Source organism: Plecotus auritus, assembly GCF_963455305.1.
Source record: "Plecotus auritus genome assembly, chromosome: 2".
Lineage (NCBI taxonomy): Eukaryota > Metazoa > Chordata > Mammalia > Chiroptera > Vespertilionidae > Plecotus > Plecotus auritus.
Window position 1 is genome coordinate 166,770,525 of NC_137771.1, and position 21,734 is coordinate 166,792,258.

Sequence of the window (21,734 nt, forward strand, 5' to 3'; positions counted from 1 at the left end):
GTGAGCTGCTGCTAAACTGTGTCTATGACTATTTAGCAGAGGACTCACTTATTCTCCCAGGTACCTGGTGTGTTCAACCTGCCCACACTCCAGCCCACATGGCACGTGCACTCATCTTCTCCCACTGATCTGGCCATACACCATCTCCTTCATGAATGTGGCCAGTCTTAAAGACTTTCTGTCTTAAAAAGTATTATTTCAAATAGCTAAAAACAAAAAGATAATCTTTAGAGGCAAAAGAAATAAAAGAACAGGGAAAACGACAGCAATATCCTGAGATTCAGGACAGTAGCTTATTCAAAAGTATATTTAAATGGTATAGGGCAGAAGAGATCACTGAGTTTCTATCTCAGAAATGCTTCCTCCCAGTAGGCAACCAAGAGAATCTCACTCAGGACTATGTACAACCTACTCTTTCCCCCGTGCATTCTAATTCTATTAAGCCAGCTGAAGAAAGAATGGGTGTTGGCAGGCAACTCCACTGATTTCCCTTTCTGCAGCAATAAGGCCGACTGAGGACTAAAGATAACTAGAAGGACTGAAAGAAAAGTGAACACTGCAAAGTACTGTGTCCAGTGATATATGACATGTGCTCATAAATGAATGAGTTATTCTGAAGCCATACAAACAAATCAATTTCTTTACTGGAGAGGCACACCTCTCAGATGTATATTATTCAAATGTACTAACACATGAAAGATCACATCACCTTGTTTATGGATACATTTAATATCCCTTACCCTTCCCACTTTCGAAACATAATAGTATACAAAATATAAAATATCTTAAATATTTATAAAAATCGCAAGAAAAAAAATAGAACGTATGAAAAATATTTTTATCTGGGTTCTCCCTCATTGTTGAGAGGCAGCTTAGTTTGCCTTCAGTTCGTAACTGTTGAGTGGATAGGAGTATGCCCTGCCTAATACTATTCTGTCCCGGAGAAGCTTAAATAAAACATAGTAGTTGCAGAAGAGGATGAGAGCCATGGAAAGTGTGTGGTTCCACTTCTCCGACCGCAGTAAGGAATAGAGCTGGTAGAAGACGACACTGCCCTCAATGAGGATAAGCAGATTCAACAGCCTTAATGGGCGATGAAATAGGAACTGTAAGAAAATTAAAAAACAAAATGTTATTTCATAAAGACTATAATTGTTCTCACTTTTCCTAAAATAATCTCATATTTATAGGTTCCTCTATGCAATAAAAATGGATCTTCTTACTAAGTATCAACCAGGCTATTTCTTTTCTTTTTTTTTTTAAAACCAGGCTATTTTTTATGGTAGAAACCCAAACCTTTTCCTTTTTGCTCAAATTTATTGATGAAATAAATTTTATTTCAATACCCCTGAGATACAAAAAGGGATTATACCCAAAAGAACTCTGCCTCTGAAGATTTTTCTTAGATTATATTTTAGGTATATATTTTGAGATAACCAAAACTATATTTACCTAAGATAGGAGCTAGATAAAGGATCAAGTGGGAAATATTTTATTTTATTTATTTTTTTATGAATATTTTTATAAATATTTTTTAATATATTTTATTGATTTTTTACAGAGAGGAAGGAAGAGGGATAGATAGTTAGAAACGTCGATGAGAGAGAAACATCGATCAGCTGCCTCTTGCACACCTCCTACTGGGAATGTGCCTGCAACCAAGTTACGTGCCCTTGACTGGAATCGAACCTGGGACCTTTCAGTCCGCAGGCTGACGCTCTATCCACTGAGCCAAACCGGTTTTGGCAAGTGGGAAATATTTTAGACTTAGCAAGTCAAGAGGCAAAAACTGCAGATATTATGTAGGTATTAACATAACCATTTAAGACATAACCATTTAAAATTCAATGTGAGTTTGTGGGCTAGTCCAAGACAAATTGAAATATCAATACAATAATTTATTAATTTATCTTTAAGATTTTTTTTTTTACCCACCATGGTCACTGACTCAAATCCTCTACATCACTTATGTCTAGTTTTTTGTTTTGTTTTGTCTTTCTGGATATTAAGAAGTAGAATGCAGAAACCAGAACAATGAGGAAGAAAGGAAAAATTATTCATAAATAGAATGTGGCTAAAAACAGGCCTCAATGTTTTCACTCCAACCAAATTCTTCACTTGAAGAGACTAAATCCTGGTTTACTTATAAAAATGCATTAATGAATAGAAACTCAGAAGTTACAGGTAGCAAATTGCTGTATGGTAGTATATCACATCTAAAAGAACTAATTTAGACCTCAAGGCTCAAATCTGAGAATCAAGCCAAATTATCATGATAGCTCTGTTCTAAAAGGTAGCTAGCTTCTCAGGGTCCTTTGGAAGAAAGAAAATGTTTAACCTGGATTTTTTACATGATATCCAGTAGTATCCTGTATAAAAATTGGCTCAGAATTAATATTCTTAATGGACTCAGTCAATTTGAGATTGTATGGCAATTATAGTTAAATGTGCTAGTAAGCTATAAACTGAATGAGTAAAAAAGGTGAGGACAGGCTTTAAATTCTAACAGCTATAGGTCACAGGCACATATTAAATAAGTTTTCTCTCTTGCCAAAACCGGTTTGGCTCAGTGGATAGAGCATCGGCCTGCGGACTGAAAGGTCCCAGGTTCGATTCCAGTCAAGGGCACGTAACTTGGTTGCGGGCACATCCCCAGTAGGGGGTGTGCAAGAGGCAGCTGATCGATGTTTCTCTCTCATCGATGTTTCTAACTCTCTGTCCCTCTTCCTTCCTCTCTGTAGAAAATCAATAAAATATATTAAAAAAAAAATAATAAGTTTTCTCAAATGTCAGTGTGCCTGAGAATAATTTCCAAACATGTAAATGCAAATTCCTGGGATCCTTCAGAGATTCTGACTCAGAAGGCTGGGACTGCAGCCTCCGTCACTGGTTTTAAAGAGTGAGCCAGGTGACATATGCAAGTGGCCCAAGGACCACTTCGAGAAGCACTGATTTACCTGTTAGGACATGCACAATCAGTAATAAGTTAACATCCCTAAAACTTCTTCTTTGGATTCCATCCGATTCTCCAGCTGTCCAGTGCTAGCAAGGAAAATACTTATTTTTCAATCAGAAAATTCTAATACAACATCTGGTTATTGTAGGTTTCAAGGGGACAGGAAGGGCCAACAGAATTAATGGCCTCTGGGATTCAGCTGGCTGAATTAAATACTCCATACAGAAACCAAATGCTTATGCAGTGTGACTTCAGTCCACTCCTCCATCATAAGGCAATCCCACAGGAGTCCAGAAGGAGATGCTTACAGTTTCCTCACTCAAGGGTCTTTCACCTTCCGCATGCTCCTCCCAACCCCCATCCTGCCCTGCTCTTTCCAGTATTTACAAACATCTTGCCCTGATTCAGGTCCACAGTATTTAATTGAAAGGCCCTTAGTAGCAAACACCTGCAGAACTAGAAAGGTCATGTAACCTCACAAGGAACATAGTAGGAAGGGAGAAAAGAATACAAGTATCTCAAAACGATGGTCTCCAATTATTTTTTAGAATATGATCTCCATTTAAAGGTAATGCACTGCACTATGGGCATTTTTATTAAGAACGGTCCCTGCATGCACCTTCTTTCCCCCATTCTCATTGGTCATCTTGCCTTTCTCAGATAAGTAAACACTTCTCTCCCCTAGAGTCAGAATTTCTGGAAAACTGAAAGATCAAGAACATAACCCAAGGCATAAATTCAAATGGAAGAGAAGCTGGTTTAGTGGATGTCTATTGCTTTTTCCTTTTTAACTTTTAAGCCTTTTTTCCTTTTAATACAGAAAAAAGTAAGTTAGGCTGCAGATCATGGCATTTGTCTGACTTTCCAAAGGGAAGTAAAGGTATTTTAAGGAGATGATACATATCACAGATACAAAAACAGAAAAACAAAACCCATCCCATTACATTATTATATTAAATATTGCTTAAGGATACATAGATACAATATAATAAGGATACCATTAAATCAAACTATTACAAATAAAAATTTTAAGATGAAAAAGGCAAGTCTTAAATAACTGTCTACTCATATCAATACTACTAGACTCAACAAATCCTAATGTAACTAGGGAAAAAAGGTGAAGCTGAGATAATAGTATCTAACCTTGAAACTGCCTTTCAGAAGACACTTCCAAAGGACAAGGGCCATTATTATAGAAGCAATAATTACCATGTACTAATTTCCTAGTATGTGCTACACACACACAGGCCTCCTAACACTTACCCCTAAGCTTATGTTTGAAAAGAAATAAGCGGTACTTGCATAAAAGCGGGCATGGGATACATCTGAAGGCACTGCCACGTTGTAGGGCCCCATGGCTCTATATAAGCATCTGCTATGTCGCACCAGCACCCCTTGAGGCCATATTGTGTTTTCTGACCAACTAAGGGAGAAAGAAATGCAATGTTAGCATACTGGCAATTACAGATAAGGTAGTGTCTGGCAAGCCAGCTCTACTTCTATGGAAGAAATTAAGTATTCCAGGCTTCATCTGCCTGAATTCTGAAAATACAGTTTCCCATGGTCAAACTGGAAGGAGTTAAAAAGGATTTGTTATTATAACTTCATTGCTATACAGCAGAGAGAAGCTGCAAAGTGATACAACTTGCTCAGTGGCAAAGGACTAAGAGGCTTAGGAGAACGAGCAAAAATAAATGTGTAAGTAAGGCATCAAGAGCCAGAAAATCAAATGTAAGCAAGTGGATTGTCATCTGAATCCCATGTGAGCAGAGTCTACTGGTGGAAATGCTAGAGGGAACAAACAAGACGAGAAAGTGGATGGCTATAACAGGAGTGGAGAAATTAATAGGTTGTCAAGTTAGCATGACATGTACTGCAGAATTATAACCCAAAGAGCTATATAGAAAATCAGTTTATTACACACTTCGAACACTTCACATATGCAAGAAGCTAGACAGAAGAACACAGAGACACACAAGGTACAGACACAGACTTATCTTTTTACTGCTTTCTTGGTTTATTTTTATAGAGGTTTCTCTAGGAAAAGGAAATTATGGAAGAAGCTTCATTCTTTCCAGCATCAATGTAATGGAGTTGGGTTGGGGATGGGAATTTTCAGGTTAAGCTTTTTTAAAAAAACTAAGTTAATTCATGTCTTCCTGACTTTGGAAAAGTTAGTTTCCTAAGAGAAGAACTGGGACAGCATTTTAGATATGTTAAAAAAATTCTAGCACCCTGAAGCTTTTCCAGTTCAGAAAATGTTCCGTCAGCCTTGCTCACACTTACCAGCATTAAAGTGACGATACACCTCATGGCCATGTGCCATCAGGAGCCTGAAGATGTACAGTACTAGTACTGTGGATTGTATTTTCAATTTTTATTGAAATTTGTCGTTTGCCCACAGTCGGGTTTCTCTCAGCCTGGCCCAATCTCTTTCAGTTCCTGGGCTTGAAGGCCTGTGCTAATCTGTATCAGACATCAAGGCAGATAATTGAAGGGAGGACTGTGAAGGGGAGAGGGGAAGGGAAGGTCACCTCAATCTGTCCCACTTAATTAGGGAAGAATTTCTAGGTGATGAAATTTGTGAAATGTTCAAATTATAAAAAGGGAGGAAGATGAAGATGGTCCAGATCTGAGAGAAAGGCATGATGAAGGCTCAAAGGGTTTTTAAGTTAGCCATTTTGAGTCAGAGGAACCATGCAGAGAAATGACTGACAAGGGGACACAATGAGAAGAATACTCAGAGAGAAATCAATTAGGTGCAGTTTTCATTAAGTACTGAAAAAGCAGGGAAATATTCATTAGCAAGTTTGGAAAGAAAAAAAATAATTAAAAGTACAGAAAAAATACAAACTTGCATTTATTAGAAAGAAAAGATGAGAGAAGGAAAGTCCAGCTGCCTAGTGTGAGATGATTAGCTAGCACCTGTTTAGCTATAGCAATGAAGATGAAAAGATGATCGTATAGTCTTTTAAAGAGAATTAAAAATATATCATGATTCTGAATTTGGGCAAAGGGTTAAGACTGAAAGAAAACTCCAAGATTATAGCTTGGGAAACAAATTAGACACTCTAGAGTGACTGGGCAGTTCAAAGATAGGAGGCATTTAAGGAGGGACTGGGGATGGTGGTGGAAATGAGTTAATGTCCCCTGTGTTCAGTTTAGAGTGATGACAAGCACCCAATTAGACAAAAACTAAAAATTAAATGTTCAAAGCCAAGAACAAGAATGACATACAAGGCAAATAAACATGACCAGCAGCATGTAGAAAGGTGTTACATGGTTTTACCCTCTGGCTTACTCACATGTGCTGTGGAGCATTGCTGTAGGACCCATGTTCAAGCTTCTGCCACTTGCCTAGATGAGCAGCTGATTTATGTAGCAAATCGCAGTATTTGGATGGCAGCAGCTGTGTGGTAAGCATGACAAAAGCATTGATCCATACCATAATGAGGTGTTCGCATGACCAGCGCATGTCATAGTACTGGGTACTCTGGAAGAGATCAGAAGAGAGAGAAATGACCCATGTACCAGTGAATAAGAAGACAGAGATGGGTGTGTGTACATATGCCCTGCAGACAAATGCCACACTGAGTCACACATGCACTGGTTGTCCTGCTGTCCGTGCAGAAAGTTCAAGAGCAGGCTCCTCCAAAATCCTTCCACCTGACTTTCTGACTGTGTGAGTTAGGGCTGAGAGGGAGAGGCAATTGTATCTTAAGTGCTTCCTTTCTAGAAGAAGTGAGAGCTCTCTGAGAATGACCACTCCGGCTGCAGATGTGCTTCTCAACGGGTGAAGGAAAGGCACTAAAATGTGCCAAAAGATTTTGGGCCCAGTGACATCCAGACCATTTTTCTTTTCTACTGAAGTAAATTGAAGTTTAGATAAAGGTTAGATTAAATCAAAGAAACTCCTGATAACCATGTTAAGATCAATCACAGTAGGCTAAATTTTATTGAACCTTGGTCCTCTTTTAAACTACTACATACTGATTCTATAAGTACAAGTTTTATTCTCCCGGAAACTGAAAGGAAAAAAAACTTTAAAAAAAAGGGGGGAAAGAAAAAAAGAAGGGACCACCACGGGTGCATCACATATATGGAAATACCTATCCGCCAACCAGGAGCGGTATTAGTGCACTCCAGATGCAGCCGAACTCCACCATCCAGGCTGCCAAGGGGGAGACAGAGAAAAGGGGGATTAAATAAGAAATACCCAGTTTATGTCATTCACACACAAATCGAGGAAGCACATATAAGCAAGGAACCACTTACCTTCACAAAACACAGGGGGAGAAATGCAACATAATAGGCACTGAAGAGGGAGTTGAAGAGAACTTCCTTGATTCTGTGGTTGAAATCTGCTTTCAGACATTCTACTTCATTGCGAATGAGGTCTGGAGATAAAGGGCAGCTGTGGGTGGGGATGGGTGTGGCATTATTAAATTGTTCTTTGAGAGACTCCAGCAATAAGGAGAGGAAGTCTTTGGATTTGGCCAAGCCACCCACAGTTGAGGCACTTTCCTCTACTGCCTGGTGCTGAACCACGTAGTTATAGTCTGTGAGAAGAAGATGAGCTCTACTATCTTGGTGGAAACAGCAGAGAGGAACATAAACACCAAACCTGCAGAAAAAGGTGAACATGAAAATGAGACCACAGATGCCACCTCACATAGATCTCATAACTATGTTAGTAAAACAGTCATGATCCACCAGAGTGAACATAATATATCGGTGATTTTGTTGATGAAAAATTCATTATTTGGGAAGCTCTTTAACTCATTTCTTCCCACAAAGGCAATATGTATTCATTGTAGATAAAACTACAGAAAATCAGAATGACAAAATATTAATCACCTAAAAATAATCATTTTTATAATTAGGTGCATAGACTTTATACTTTTTTCTATGTTTAGCATCATACAGTATAAACTGTTTCATATCCTGCTGTTTAACTTTGGGTGTATTGAGCATTTTCTGTCATTAAGTACTTTTCTGTAACAATTTTTCAAGATACTATAGTATTTTCATATAGTTGTACTATAACTTACCCATTTCTCTCTGGAAACCTAGGCTGTTTCTTATTTTCCACTACCATAAATATCAATGAGATAAGCACTTTCCTACACAGATCTTTGTGTACATCTGGTAATTTTCGAATGGCTTGCCCTTCACATAAGTTTTCTTTCCTAGTCACGAGTGCCCCTGCCTCTCCACTACGTCACCCACCCACTCCCACAGGCACTCCTAATTCCCCTTGCCAGGTTATTTTTCTCCACAGAACTTACCAATTCATGTATTTTACATGTTTATTATATGGTGTGTTTTTTCCCTTGGTCTATCTTTCCTTCACTGCAATGTAAACTCCATGAACCAGAGATTTTAGTCTGCTTAATCCACTGCTATATCTTTGATTCCTAGAGTTGTGGCTAATCATACTAGGCACTCAGTAACTATTTGATAAAATAATTTTAAAAATTCCAAAAGTATGATAAATTTCTACAAGCAGAATTACTTGGTTAAAGAACTGAGTATTTTTCATAACTTCTTAGTTATTCCAAACTTTGGTTCCTTAAAATTTTTTCAAATACTTCCGTAAGTCCTTATTAAATAACTAGAGGCCTGGTGCACAAAATTCATGCACAGGTAGGGTCCCTAGGCTTGGCCGGTGATCAGGGCCAATCAGGTTCCCCGACTCAGAGCTGAGTTATCACAGACAGCCAGTCAATCCTACATGTGACTAAACCCAGCTAAGATCAGGAAAGCCTCCTAACTTTCAGCTGACCCAGCACATGCAGAATAAATACATATTGTAGCATGCTATCTTGGTTTTATGGTTTGTTACAGCATTATGTGGCAATAGACAACTAATACAGGGTAGAAAGAAAGTGGAAATTTAGCATCAAAGGCTTAGACCATGGTGCACTCTGTAAGATAAAGGGAATGATTCATTAAAGAACTTTTAAAGAGGGTTAATAAAATGATTCAACTTCCATTTTGAAAATCATTCTAGCTACAATGAAAAATGGAGAGGAAGGAAAAATGGGTTATCAGAAGACTAGATGGAAGTTTAGAATGTAATAGCAGAGATTATGAAGAACAGGGACAGATTCAAGATAAATGTACGTGCTAAAACTGTTAGTCTTTGGACTAACTTATAAACTGAGAAGCCATTTGAGAATCACATTTTTTTTAGAAGCAGAAAATAATCCCTTTCTTTTTTAACCTATAAATAAACAATAAAGTTGTAGTTATTGCCACTATCTAGTATTTTAAATTTCTCATACTTAATTTTTAAACTGAAGTTAGATAAAAGTTATACTACTTTTGAAAAGTAAGGAAGGTAAATATATTTCAACCTAAAATCTGTTTAAATTATAAGACTATTTCATTGTTTTACAGGGTGTGGAGAGCTTTCAAGAATAAGGGAGTTTTGCCCTAACCGGTTTGGCTCAGTGGATAGAGCATCGGCCTGCGGACTGAAGGGTCCCAGGTTCGATTCTGGTCAAGGGCATATACCTTGGTTGTGGGCATATCCCCAGTAGGGGGTGTGCAAGAGGCAGCTGATGGATGTTTCTCTCTCATTGATGTTTCTAACTCTATATCCCTCTCCCTTCCTCTCTGTAAAAAATCAATAGAATATATTTTTTAAGAAAAAGAATAAGGGAGCTTCTTTATATACCTAAATTGAAATGAAAAGGTTTCCTAGCCATTTTGATAATGGTAATCCTCTTAAACTTGAACAAAATATTCCTTGATATACCCATAATTAGCCTTTCAAATCAGATATAGTTAACCTTCTAAGGAATTCAATCAGCTATTGTTGGTAAATACAATAATTAAATTATCTATTTTCAACTCAAAGCACCTAAAATGTTAATCTAGACATATAGAAACAACAGATTTATAATTGTTTACACAATATAATTAGACCTACCCATAGTACAATCAATACAAAGCCCCTTCTTGCCATCCTTGCCCACACAATCTGATTATGCCTTGATTTTATACTATGTAACTACATATATAAATTCATGCTTACACTTAAGACCCATAAATGGTATAAAGCAATGATTCTCAAACTTGAACAAGCGTCAGAATAATCTGGAGGTCATGTTAAAAGACAAATTGCTTGGCCCTACTTTGCAGAGTTTCTGTTTCAGTAGATTTGGGGTAGATTCTGAGAACTTCTATTTCTAGCAAACTTCCAGGAGATGTTGATATTGCTGTTCTAGGAACGACACTTTGAACTACTGAATACGGAGAATGTAATGGTTAACAAGGGCTGTGGAATAAAAAAGACCTGAGACTTTCTCGCTAAATGTCTGACCAGGGGTAAGATTTTAATTCTCTTAATCTGTCTTTACCTTTGGCAAAGACTGCTAATGGTCTGCCAACAGCTACTGTTCTCCCATTCTTTACAGCAACAGAATTTTTAGTTGAGACACACCTGATTTACTAAAGATAGCAGGAGCCTTAGACACCATGGAGCTGCCACAGCTATCCAAGATCACTTACACACATACTGTACAGGAGAGAGGAACCCATTTCTAACCTTTTTAAGCTAGTGATATTTTGAATCTGTTATAGCAGACTTAATACACTACCTCCTGAGTTACTGTGATGTTTTCATGAGGTGATGTTTATAAGCACCTAACCTAGCATTTAGCATATAAAAAGAGCTCAATAAATGTTTGCTATTTACTAACATCCAATGAAGTATTAGCTATATTATGCAAAGTAGTTAGTTTAATAAGCATAATAAGATACCATTATACACCCAACATAAAGGCAAAAATTTTAAAAACAGAAAACATCAATGTTGGCAAAAATGTGGAGCAACCAGAACTCTTAAAAACTGATAGGATAAAATGATACTTCTTTGGGAAAAGGTCTGGTAGATTCTTATAAAACTTAATATAATCTTACCTTATGGCCTAGCAAATGCCACACCTAGAAATTTCTCCCAAGAGAATAAAAATATATCTTTTCAAAAAAAGACTTGTATAAGAATGTGCATAACAGTTTTATTTTATTTTTTAATATATTTTATTGATTTTTTTTACAGAGAGGGATAGAGAGTTAGAAACATCGATGAGAAACATCGATCAGCTGCCTCCTGCACACCCCCTACTGGGGATGTGCCCACAACCAAGGTACATGCCCTTGACCGGAATCGAACCTGGGACCCTTCAGTCCGCAGGCCGATGCTCTATCCACTGAGCCAAACCGGTTAGGGCGACAGTTTTATTTATTTATTTATTTTAAAATATATTTTATTGATTTTTTACAAGAGAGGAAGGGAGAGGGATAGAGTTAGAAACATCGATGCGAGAGAAACATCGATCAACTGCCTCCTGCACACTCCTTACTGTGTATGTGCCCGCAACCAAGGTACATGCCCTTGACTGGAATCGAACCTGGGACCCTTCAGTCCGCAGGCCAACGCTCTATCCACTAAGCCAAACCAGTTAGGGCAACAGTTTTATTTTTAATAAAAGCCCCAGACTGGAAACAACCCAGGCATCCAAAAATAGGAAAATAAATTAACTGTGGTATGCTCACACAATGAAATATTACTGACACATAAAATCACATGGATAAATCTGAAAAACAATATGCTGAGTAAAAAATATCTTACACAAAAGTGTACATACTGTATGATTCCTTTTATATGAAATTCAGAACAGGCAAACTAATCTATAGTAGAAAAAAATCAAAACAGTGGATGCCTCTGAGAACCAGGGGGTAGGGGTTGATTGGAAGGGGGAATAAAGGAACCTTTGTAGTAATGATGTTCTATATTGGGATAGTAGTGTGAGTTACACAGGTATTTATTAAAGCTCGTAAATGTACATAAGATTTGTGAATTTTATTGCATATGAATTCTACTTAAAAAAAAGGCTGTAACCAAATATCAAACTCTAGTTATTGATATGCATATGCTGACATTTTGTTTTATAATAAAATGTTCGTCAAAAAAAGTATATACGTTTATAGGGCTTCAATATGGCATACAGCTGTAACATGAACGCCAAATTCAAAGTAATTTGACCAAAATGGTAAAACTGGTTTAGTCAGTTCTTTCAACTAACACTAGTCACCACTTATGCCAATATAGCCAGTACCAGGGGCCTTAATTTGGTGAACAGAGCAAATTCAAACATATTCTCTATTGGTTGGAGAGCTATACTTCTCAGGCTTCCTGGGGCAGTCCTGGTTTATATCTAATTGTATCCCAGTTTAGAAAATAAATTATAAGGTCACCCTACTCACTGATTTTTCCAAAATTTCCTGGTTTATATTTGAAGAATTTCATTTTTCTCTCTTTTGAACTCCCTTTATATACTATCATTTGTATGACCCAAATAATTTCTTAAAAGACTTACTAATAAAATGGGAAAACTGGAGTACTCACGGGTAGCCAAGGAAAAGGAGATTGAGGACTGAATGGCTTCGGAAGAGATTGACGAGCGTCCAACAAAGCACCCATCCACACAAAGTGAGCAGCACCAAGCGAGCTGATATCAGAACCATGTAGTGAATCATAGATGCTGCACCCGCCTTAGTGGCCTACAAGTTTGGAAGCATCAAAAGGAACACTTCATAAATGACCTTATACAAAAACAATGTGACTCAAATAAGGACTTGGCAGATTTAGTGGAAGTTAAACTGTGCCAGAAAGAGAGAGAGAGAGAGAGAGAGAGAGAGAGAGAGAGAGAGAGAGAGAGAGAGAGAGAGAGAGGAAAAACTGTCCCACCTCACCTATCTTCCTCATTTCTGAAGATTAAGACATCTCCAGGCAGTTAGCTGTTTCCTCCTTATATTCCCATAGTGCCTCATAGAGACCTTCTTTAAGTTCTTATGATATTATCTAATTTGTTTACATTGGGGTTTTCCAAAGTATGGTCTATGAACTATATTCATCAGAATCGCTTGGGCTGCTTACTGAACATGCTAATTCCTATTGATTTCCCTCATCAGATATAGGGACCAAAACCACATATCAAGGAACCTGTATTTTAACAACCCTCCAAGGGATTTCTATGTACATAAAGATATTAAGTTATCTGACTCCAGACTAGATTATAATGACCTCAACAGTAGTAAGTTTCTATTTTTCTTTGACTCCTTCCCCCATTCTGTTTCCTAAATTAATGTTTAATAAATTACTGAAGCTTCAAAAAATAATCATATCTTCTTTGACAAATTCCTATATAAACAAAAGTTTCTTTTCTGGCTTTTATAAATATGGAAATAAGGCATAATCACTTTATATCACAGCTGTTCAAATATTTTTCTTTAATCCCAAATTTTTAAAACCGATTAACTATAGTAAGAAACATTAGTCTAAACATGAAGCTCTGCAATGCCATTTTCTTTCAAAGTGAACTAGGAAGAAGAGAATGAGCAAACTGCAAGAGAAAATGGTCGATTCCTATAACCTCTAAAACAGCAGTATCAAAAGCCAGAAATAAGGGAAAAAATTATCTGGATTCAATAACATATGGGAGGGGATAAGGAGCTTTTCAGTTTTCTATTATATACTCATTTCTTATTTTACCCAACATAATACATAGCATATATAATATATATGCAATATATACTATTTACATAATTCCTTACAAATGCAAAGAAACAGTTGAATTAATACCATAATGAACTGCTCACACCTCAAACTGTAAGAAAGTCTCCAGCTGTTCTCAGCCAGAGCAGGGTAAATAGCTGTATGTAACTCCCGTGATACACCTCATGCCAATGAACCCAAATAGTTCCAAAGCCTAGGGAAGATATTTAAGCCACTGGAATTACTCCGTTGCCTCCTTTCTCAAAAGTTTACAATTAAAAATAAAAAGGCTACTCTGCCCAATGTCACCAGAACAGCAGAGCTCAGATAAATTTTTGCCTATTTCTGACATATACTATAACAGGTCCTGGGACACAGTGGTAACCAAGACCTCTGTCTGCATGAGGCTGATCAACCAAAAAAGACACATATTAAACTCACATTTACAGAAGTAATTATTTTTATAGTTGTGACAAGTAGTGCTATAGGAAAAGAGTAGGCTGCTGTGGAGAACAAATAACAGGAGACCGGAACCTAGGGGTGGCTACCTGAGGAAGTGATATTTCAGCTGAGATCTAAAGAATAAGCAAGAATTAGTCAGGTAAGAAGTAGAAAAATATGCCTTATACTATGTTAAGTTAGAAATACAGGATTTAAAACTATATACAGATAATGTCCCAAATAGCCGCACAATATACAGATAATGTCCCCCCAATATATATATATTCTATATGTGTATAAAAATTAATTAGAAGGAAATATATCAAACTGTGGTTCTCTTAATAATGGCATTGTAATCATTTTAAATGTTCTGCTTAATATTTTAGTTTTTTTTTTTTCAATAAAATCTACTATTCTTCTATGTAGAAAAACAATTTTTTAAAAAGAGAGTTGCTCAGGTTGGTGAAAGAACAGTAAATAACTTTTGGTCTTGTGGAGCAAGTAGAGAAGTAGGGTGGGCGTGGAGGTGAATGAACAGTCTATCTAGTTGGAGAGGTATTCCTCCCAGAACAGTGTTTAGCTTTCTGAATTAATTACCTCCAGCCTCTCCTTAAAAATGATTGGTCTTTCTCAGAGTAGGGGTCCTTTCTGTGATATAAGCAAAACAAAAGGCAAACATATTTTAATAGAAGGAAGGAAAGATGATTTAAGATGGGTATTATCCATCAAATTTAAGTATTTTAGAAAGAGAATCACTATATAGCTCTTAAACTTCTGAATAGGTAAAATATTCAATTCACATTGCTCAAAATACAAAACATTTACAGTATTTGTAGTGAAGTTTCCCGCCTACTGGTCTTATCTCTCAGTCACCAAGTAGGCAGGCCATTATTAGTTTGTATGTCCTTCTAGAGATAATTTATACATATATAAGGCAATATACTTTGTTCCCCACCTGTCTTATGTACTTTGCTTTTTTTTCTTAGTATCTTACAGGTCAGTAAGTGAAGACATTTTCATCATTTTAATGGCTGCATGCTATTTATTTCATTATGCTGATATACCATAATTATTTAATATTCCCTTTCTAATGGACACTATAGATTTAAATCTTTGACTAGAAATCTGTTTAAAATTAGCTTAAATATTTTGTTCTCAGTAAGAATTACAGGTTCTTTAACAAACAGCTAATATACTCTCCAGCTAAGCTTATGCAAAAGCTGTTAAAACTATTGTGAAGCCATTATCAATAGAAAAAATAGAGTATTTCAGAGTACTTCAAGTTATAATTTTTGTAGCTCCAAGGTAGATTCCCAGTTATGAAGAAGGGTTTACACACTAACTGGACATACTAATTTGACACACACAAGTACCATTTTTAAGTAACTGAAGAGATGAAACAAAATCACTCCCTGCCTGTTTTAATAGATGTAATCATAACACTCCACCGAGTTCCTCTAAGGACAGAACATAGTTTCTCAACATATCCAAAAGTAAACATCTATTTTCATAACCTAAATAAAGAACCTGGGAGAAAAGGTTATAAAGAGCCTTTCCCACTGTGAAAAACAGATGATCCTAATATCAATTTTTTTCAGTCAACTTTAAATGATTTTCACATGATTTAATATCTGCAATTACTCTGTGTTTGTAGAAATAAGGTTCCTGAAAATTAGCGCTTACACCAAAAACTTCCCATGTATGCTTTCAGAAGAAAAAGTTGCCTTGGTGATCTGTGATTACAGTAACTATTCATTCAAAATTTCACACTGAATTATGAACTCCAAGATTAAAATTATTAGCCTCTTTAACTAAGTTAACTTTTTTTTGGTAATCATTTACAGGGCACAAAATAACAAAATCTTAAGAAAACACACTTATCCCCTTCCCCCGACTGGGGTTTACAAATACATAAAAAATTACAACAATGGCCAATTCTATTAACAACTTTTAATTTTTAAAAAGATCACATTAATAATGTCCCAATTCTTTCCTCCACTGACCACTAAACTTAAGATTCTACTCTTCAAGATTACTCTTATGCCAATTTGGATGTTATTTTAAAATTCCAAATTTTAATTAACTGAAACAAATGCCTCTTGCTGGCAACTCTACAAATAGCATAGACATAATTTCAAGTGAATGTTACTTGGAATAAGGTTTTAGATACAACTGTTTATTTACATAAAACTTCATATCAATAGTTATCTAAAATTCATCCAATTTTACTGTAACTATTAAAATTAGAAAGACTGTATTGTACTGAAGAATTTGGAAGCTAGAAATGAGCATCTACTGGACAAATGAGATTTCTAACAGTTCTTTCGAGTTATATCACACGTGAATTTTAAATATAAGAAAACCTTTTAAAAAGAACCAACACAATTCACATGGGAGTAAAATAAATTTATAATTATATTTAAATTATATTTGGACATTTCATGTTTTCAACCTGAACCCATTCTAGTAACTAACTCTAGCTATAAGGGATAGAATATAGTGAATGAACTGTTACCTCTGAGATGAGGGCCCATACCAGCCTCCTTGCAAGCATCACTGTGATGAACGCTGCCAAGTGGTAATCAATGAGATGAAAATTCTGTAAGAGAAACAAATAACTTCATCAGAAAGAAGTATCTGTATCCGTGGAACTATTATATGAAGAGGTTTGCCTCCTCAAAAGATCTCCCTTACATCACCTTACACTTACAGACCACAGGAATTTGAGAGAGCAAGAAGAGACTACCTATCTTCTACTTCTCTTTCTATGACAAGTTGCTTTAACTTTTCAAATACTATTTTAAACTATCTGGAATGTATTCCTCTCCTTTCTTGAAAGTTTATTGTATTAAAAGGAAAAGATTACAGTTTTGAGTTAATAAGTGATAACCTGCAGAATTATGGCAAGAATAATTTATCTAAAATGCCATATTTATGAGTGTCAAATTTAATGAATCAGAATTACTAATCTTTTGGGGTTACTGCTGTTGGTCTCTTTTGATCTAAGAGTTTATGTTGATCTAATTGGGCATTTACTAACCTAAACTCCCTACTCTCTGATACCTCAATTACATTCATTAGTTTTTCCTCTTACTTCTTCCTATAAAATGATAGTATTACCTATGCTATACATGATTCCTTCTAGTTCTAAGTCTGTAAACATCACTGTAATAAAAAACAAAATGAAAAGTCAGTAGCAACAAACAGAATTGGGATATATTTTCATTTTGATAGTCTAAGTCTGTAGGTTTCCACAGTTCTCCTTCCAGAAGGAAAAGTTCAGTTTCTCAATTAATTCTTTCAATAAATATGTACTGGGCACCCACAATGTGCTAAGTATAAGTATTCTTGAAACTGAGGATAGTGCTGAAGATTGACAGACAAGGTTCCTGCTTTCCTGGATCCTACTTTTTACTGTGATGTGAGAGGGCAAGGGGATAGCAGATTACTAGGTGTCTCTTATGCCATCACAGAATTTAACTGGGCACTGACTCTTAGCTAACTAAAGGTTCATTTCCCAGTCTCCCTTGAAAAAAACACTTGTGGCTAAGGGATGTGATAGAAAATTATGTGTATTGCTTCCTGGCTGTGCTCTTAAAGAAAGAAGCTGTGTCTTTTTCCTTTCCTCCTTCCTGCCGGCCAGATGTGATGACAGGAGTTGGAACAGCTACCTTGGATCATGTTTGGAAGAAGCATGTTGGGGGTGGCAGAACAAAAGAAACAAAGAATTGTCACACTGGCCTTATGTCACCTACCTAACTTTTATTTATTAGAGAATTAAGCTTCTATTCTGTTTTAGCCAGCATGATACAGCAGCTAAACCCATATATTTAATGAATTTGTTTAAGGGGGAAGGGCATTGACAATAAACAAGCTAAGAAGCAAATTCATTTCAAATACTTATAAATGCTGGTAAGAAATAAAACAGTGATAAATGATGGCTGATGGCAGGGGGGTTGGGAGATGGATGAAAAATGTGAAGGGATTAGGAAGTACAAACTGGCCCAGACCAGTGTTGCTCAGTGGTTAGAATGTCCGCTCAGCAATGGGTCGCGGGTCGATTCCCAGTTAAAGGCACTACCTGGATTACAGGTTTGATCCCCAGCTCCTGTTGGGGCACATGCAGGAGGCAACCAATCAATGTCTCTCTCTCACACTGATGTTTCTCTCTCTCTTCTCCCCTCCCTCCCTCACTAAAAATCAATGGGAAAAATATCCTCAGATGAGGATAAACAAAAAAAGAAGTGCAAATTGGTAGTCACAAAATAATCACAGAGATGTAAAGCAGAGCTCAGGGAATATAGTCAATAATCTTTACTGATAAAAGGGTAATATGCCAATTAGACTAGACATCTTCTGGACGTCCTTCCGGATATCCTTCCAGAAAAAGCCATGGTGGTGGGGGCAGAGGCAGAGGTGGTTAGGGGCAATCAGGCCGGCAGGGAAGGGCACTTAGGGGTGACCAGGCTGGCAGGGGAGGGCAGTTAGGGGCGACTAGGCCAGCAGGGGAGGGCACTTAGGGGCGACCAGGCTGGCAGGGGAGGGCAGTTAGGGGAGACCAGGCTGGCAGGGGAGGGCAGTTAGGGGCAACCAGGCCGGTAGGGGAGGGCAGTCAGGAGTGACCTGGCTGATAGGGGAGGGCAGTTAGAGGTGACCAGGCCAAGAGGGGAGGGCAGTTAGAAGGCGACCAGGCCAGCAGGAGAGGGAAGTTAGGGGTGACCAGGCCGGCAGACAGAAGTGGTTAGGGGCGATCAGGCAGGCAGGCAGGTGAGTGGTTAGGAGCCAGCGGTATCGGATTCGGAGAGGGATGTCCAACTGCTGGTTCAGGCCTGATCCTGCAGTTGGATCGGGCCTAAAACAGCAGTCAGACATTCCCTGAGGGGTCTCAGATTGGAGAGGGTGCAGGCCGGACTGAGGAATCCCCCACCCCATGCATAAATTTCGTGCACCAGGCCTCTAGTATTGTAATAACTGTGTATGGCCCCAGTGGATCCTTGAAATATTTGGGGACCACTTTGTAAAGTATATGATTATCTAACCACTATACTGTACACCTGAAACCAGTACAAAATAATATTAAAGGTAAACTGTACTTGAAAAAAATTAATATTAAAAAATATAGAATGTTGCGGATGATCCAAGATGGCGGCGTAGGTAAACACCTAAACTGCGGCCTCGCACAACAATTTCAAAACTACAACTAAAAGACAAAACGTCTATCACCCAGAACCACGGGAAAGCTGGCTGAGTGGAAGTTCTACAACTAGAAGGAAAGAGAAAACAGCATTGAGAGGTGCACAAGCACTGAAAAGCTGAGGTATGGAGGCGCGCGAATCGGGCTGGCGGCGGGCAACTGGGAGCACTGCTTTTTTCAACCCGAAGGGAGACAAGCTCCCGATTACTCCGAACTCCAGTTTCTGGGGAGACGTGGGGGCCCAAACTCCTATGGGGAGAAGCTGGACTGTCTGCCATCAGGTCGGAAAGTGAGGGAGGCTTGCTTGCAGGGCTTCAGGCAGGAATAATTGTTTACTGCACTGGGGCGTGGGATGCAGGGACGTGGTCAGAGACGCAGAACCAGCTTACTGGCAGCTATCGCTGTTTGCCACGCCCTAGCCTAGTGACACCCTGAGACCCCGCCCTGCACAACCTACAAACCCACCCAAGCTCCAAGCAGCATCTTTAGCATATGAATGGCCTGCCCTATCGCAGCTTAACATAGCAAACTTGCAGCCTGGGTCAGACAGCTCCAAAACCTCCAAACCCCAAGCAAAGAGGAGAAAACTGTAGTTCTTGCTGTAGCTCCTGCTGGGTGGCCTCAGATAGTAGCTGACCTGCACCCCATTGGAGAACCAGAAGCCAGTGTACCTAGTGGTCAGTGTGAGACACCAGATTTCAACTCCTCACATCCATAAGTGACACATTCAAGAGGCAGACTCAGTGAGCACCAAAGCCCCACTGAAACAAGTCCTGCACCATAAGCGTGTGTCCAGCACAGCAGTTCTTCCATTATAGACACAGCGGGTCCTCACAGCCAATTGGCCTGGAGGTCAATTCCTCCCAGTGTACCAATAGGAATCAAGGCTTATCTATACCAAGACTTTGCACTCAGCCCACAAAGGGGTGTACCAAGAGCGTCCACCTCAGGTGATTGGGGAGGCTGAACTACGGGCCCCTATAGGTCACCTACCACACAAAGCCACTCCATCAACACAGGGAAGCAGCAAAATGCGGAGACAAAGAAACATGTCACGAATGAAAGAAATGGAGGAAAGTAAACTACTGGATGACATAGAGTTCAGAACCACATTTATAAGGTTACTCAAGAATCTTCTAAAAACCGCCGAGAAACTTGATGAGACCTCCGAGGAGCTTAGTGAGACCTTTAAGGACCTTAATGAGAATGCCAAAAAAATGGAAAAGGACCAGTCAGAAATTAAGCATACACTGTCTAAAATAAAGAATATACAGAAACTCAACTCTAGATCAATGTACCCCAAGAATCAAACCAAAGATCTGAAATATGAGAAAACAAAAAACACCCAACCAGAAAAACAAAAAGAAAAAAGAATCCAAAAATATGAAGATAGTGTAAGGAGCCTCTGGGACAACTTTAAGTGTACCAACATCCGAATTTTTGGGGTGCCAGAAGACAGAGAGCAAAATATTGAAAACCTATTAGAAGAACTAATGACAGAAAACTTTCCCTACCTGGTGAAAGAAATAGACTTACAAGTTCAGGAAGCGCACAGAACCCCGTACAAGAGGAATCCAAAGAGGACCACACCAAGACACATCATAATTAAAATGCCAAGGGCAAAAGACAAAGAGAGAATCTTGAAAGCAGCAAGAGAAAAACGGTTAGTTACCTACAAGGGAGTACCCATACGACTGTCAGCTGATTTCTCAACAGAAACTATGCAGGCCAGAAGGGAGTGGCAAGAAATATTCAAAGTGATGAACAGCAAGAACCTACAACCAAGATTACTCTTCCCAGCAAAGCTATCATTCAGAGTTGAAGGTTAGAGAAAGAGCTTCACAGACAAGAAAAAGCTAAAGGAGTTCATCACCACCAAACCAGGATTACATGAAATGCTGAAGGGTGTTCTTTAAGAGGAGGAAGAAGAAGAAAAAGGTAAAGATAAAAATTATGAACAACAAAATGACATCAAATACATACCTACCAACAAGTGAATCTGAAAATCAAGTGAATAAAAAATCTGAAGAACAGAATGGACTGGTGAATATAATAGAATCAGGGACATAGAAAGGGAGTGGACTGACAATTCTCAGGGGGAAAGGGGTGTGAGGGGTGCAGGAAGAGATTGGACAAAAATTACACCTATGGATGAAGACAGTGGCGGGGGGTAAGGGCAAGGGGTGGGGTGGGGAATCAGGTGGAGGGGAGCTATGGGGAAAAAAAAGAGGAACACCTGTAATAATCTGAACAATAAAGATTTATTTTAAAAAATCTTTAAAAAGAATAAATAAATATAATGACTGGGAAGGGAGGTACAGAGCCAATTTAAATTGGTGGTTGAGCAGAATAACTCTGAGAAGGTTGCATTTGTGCAGAGAGCTAACTGACAAAAAAGCATCAGCTCATTTCAGCCTTCTTGCTGATTTCAAACACACCAGGCATATATTTTCCTGCCATAGGGCCTTTGCGATTACTTTTTTCTTTAAAATATATCCCAAATCTGTCCACTCCATCTCCACTGCTACTGACCCTCTTTTCAATCCATAATCATTTCTCACCTGAATCTCTGCCCC

The 21,734-nt window shown here is 38.1% G+C and overlaps 1 protein-coding gene across 2 annotated transcripts in view; it reads right to left on the reverse strand.

Moving 5' to 3' along the window:
* Positions 1–619: 619 nt before the first annotated feature.
* TMEM39A (transmembrane protein 39A) overlaps positions 620–21,734 on the reverse strand; it is a 43,625-nt gene continuing 22,510 nt past the window's right edge. Inside the window, exons 4-9 of one of the 2 annotated variants that reach the window (XM_080657798.1) lie at positions 16,480–16,563; positions 12,375–12,529; positions 7,232–7,580; positions 6,262–6,449; positions 4,259–4,379; positions 620–1,106 (exon numbers count right to left, since the gene is read on the reverse strand). In XM_080657798.1, the coding sequence (XP_080513924.1) occupies positions 873–1,106; positions 4,259–4,379; positions 6,262–6,449; positions 7,232–7,580; positions 12,375–12,529; positions 16,480–16,563 (1,131 nt within the window). In that variant the 3' untranslated portion in view covers positions 620–872. The remainder of the gene's footprint in view (positions 1,107–4,258; positions 4,380–6,261; positions 6,450–7,231; positions 7,581–12,374; positions 12,530–16,479; positions 16,564–21,734) is intronic. The other variant, XM_080657799.1, reaches the window with a different exon arrangement.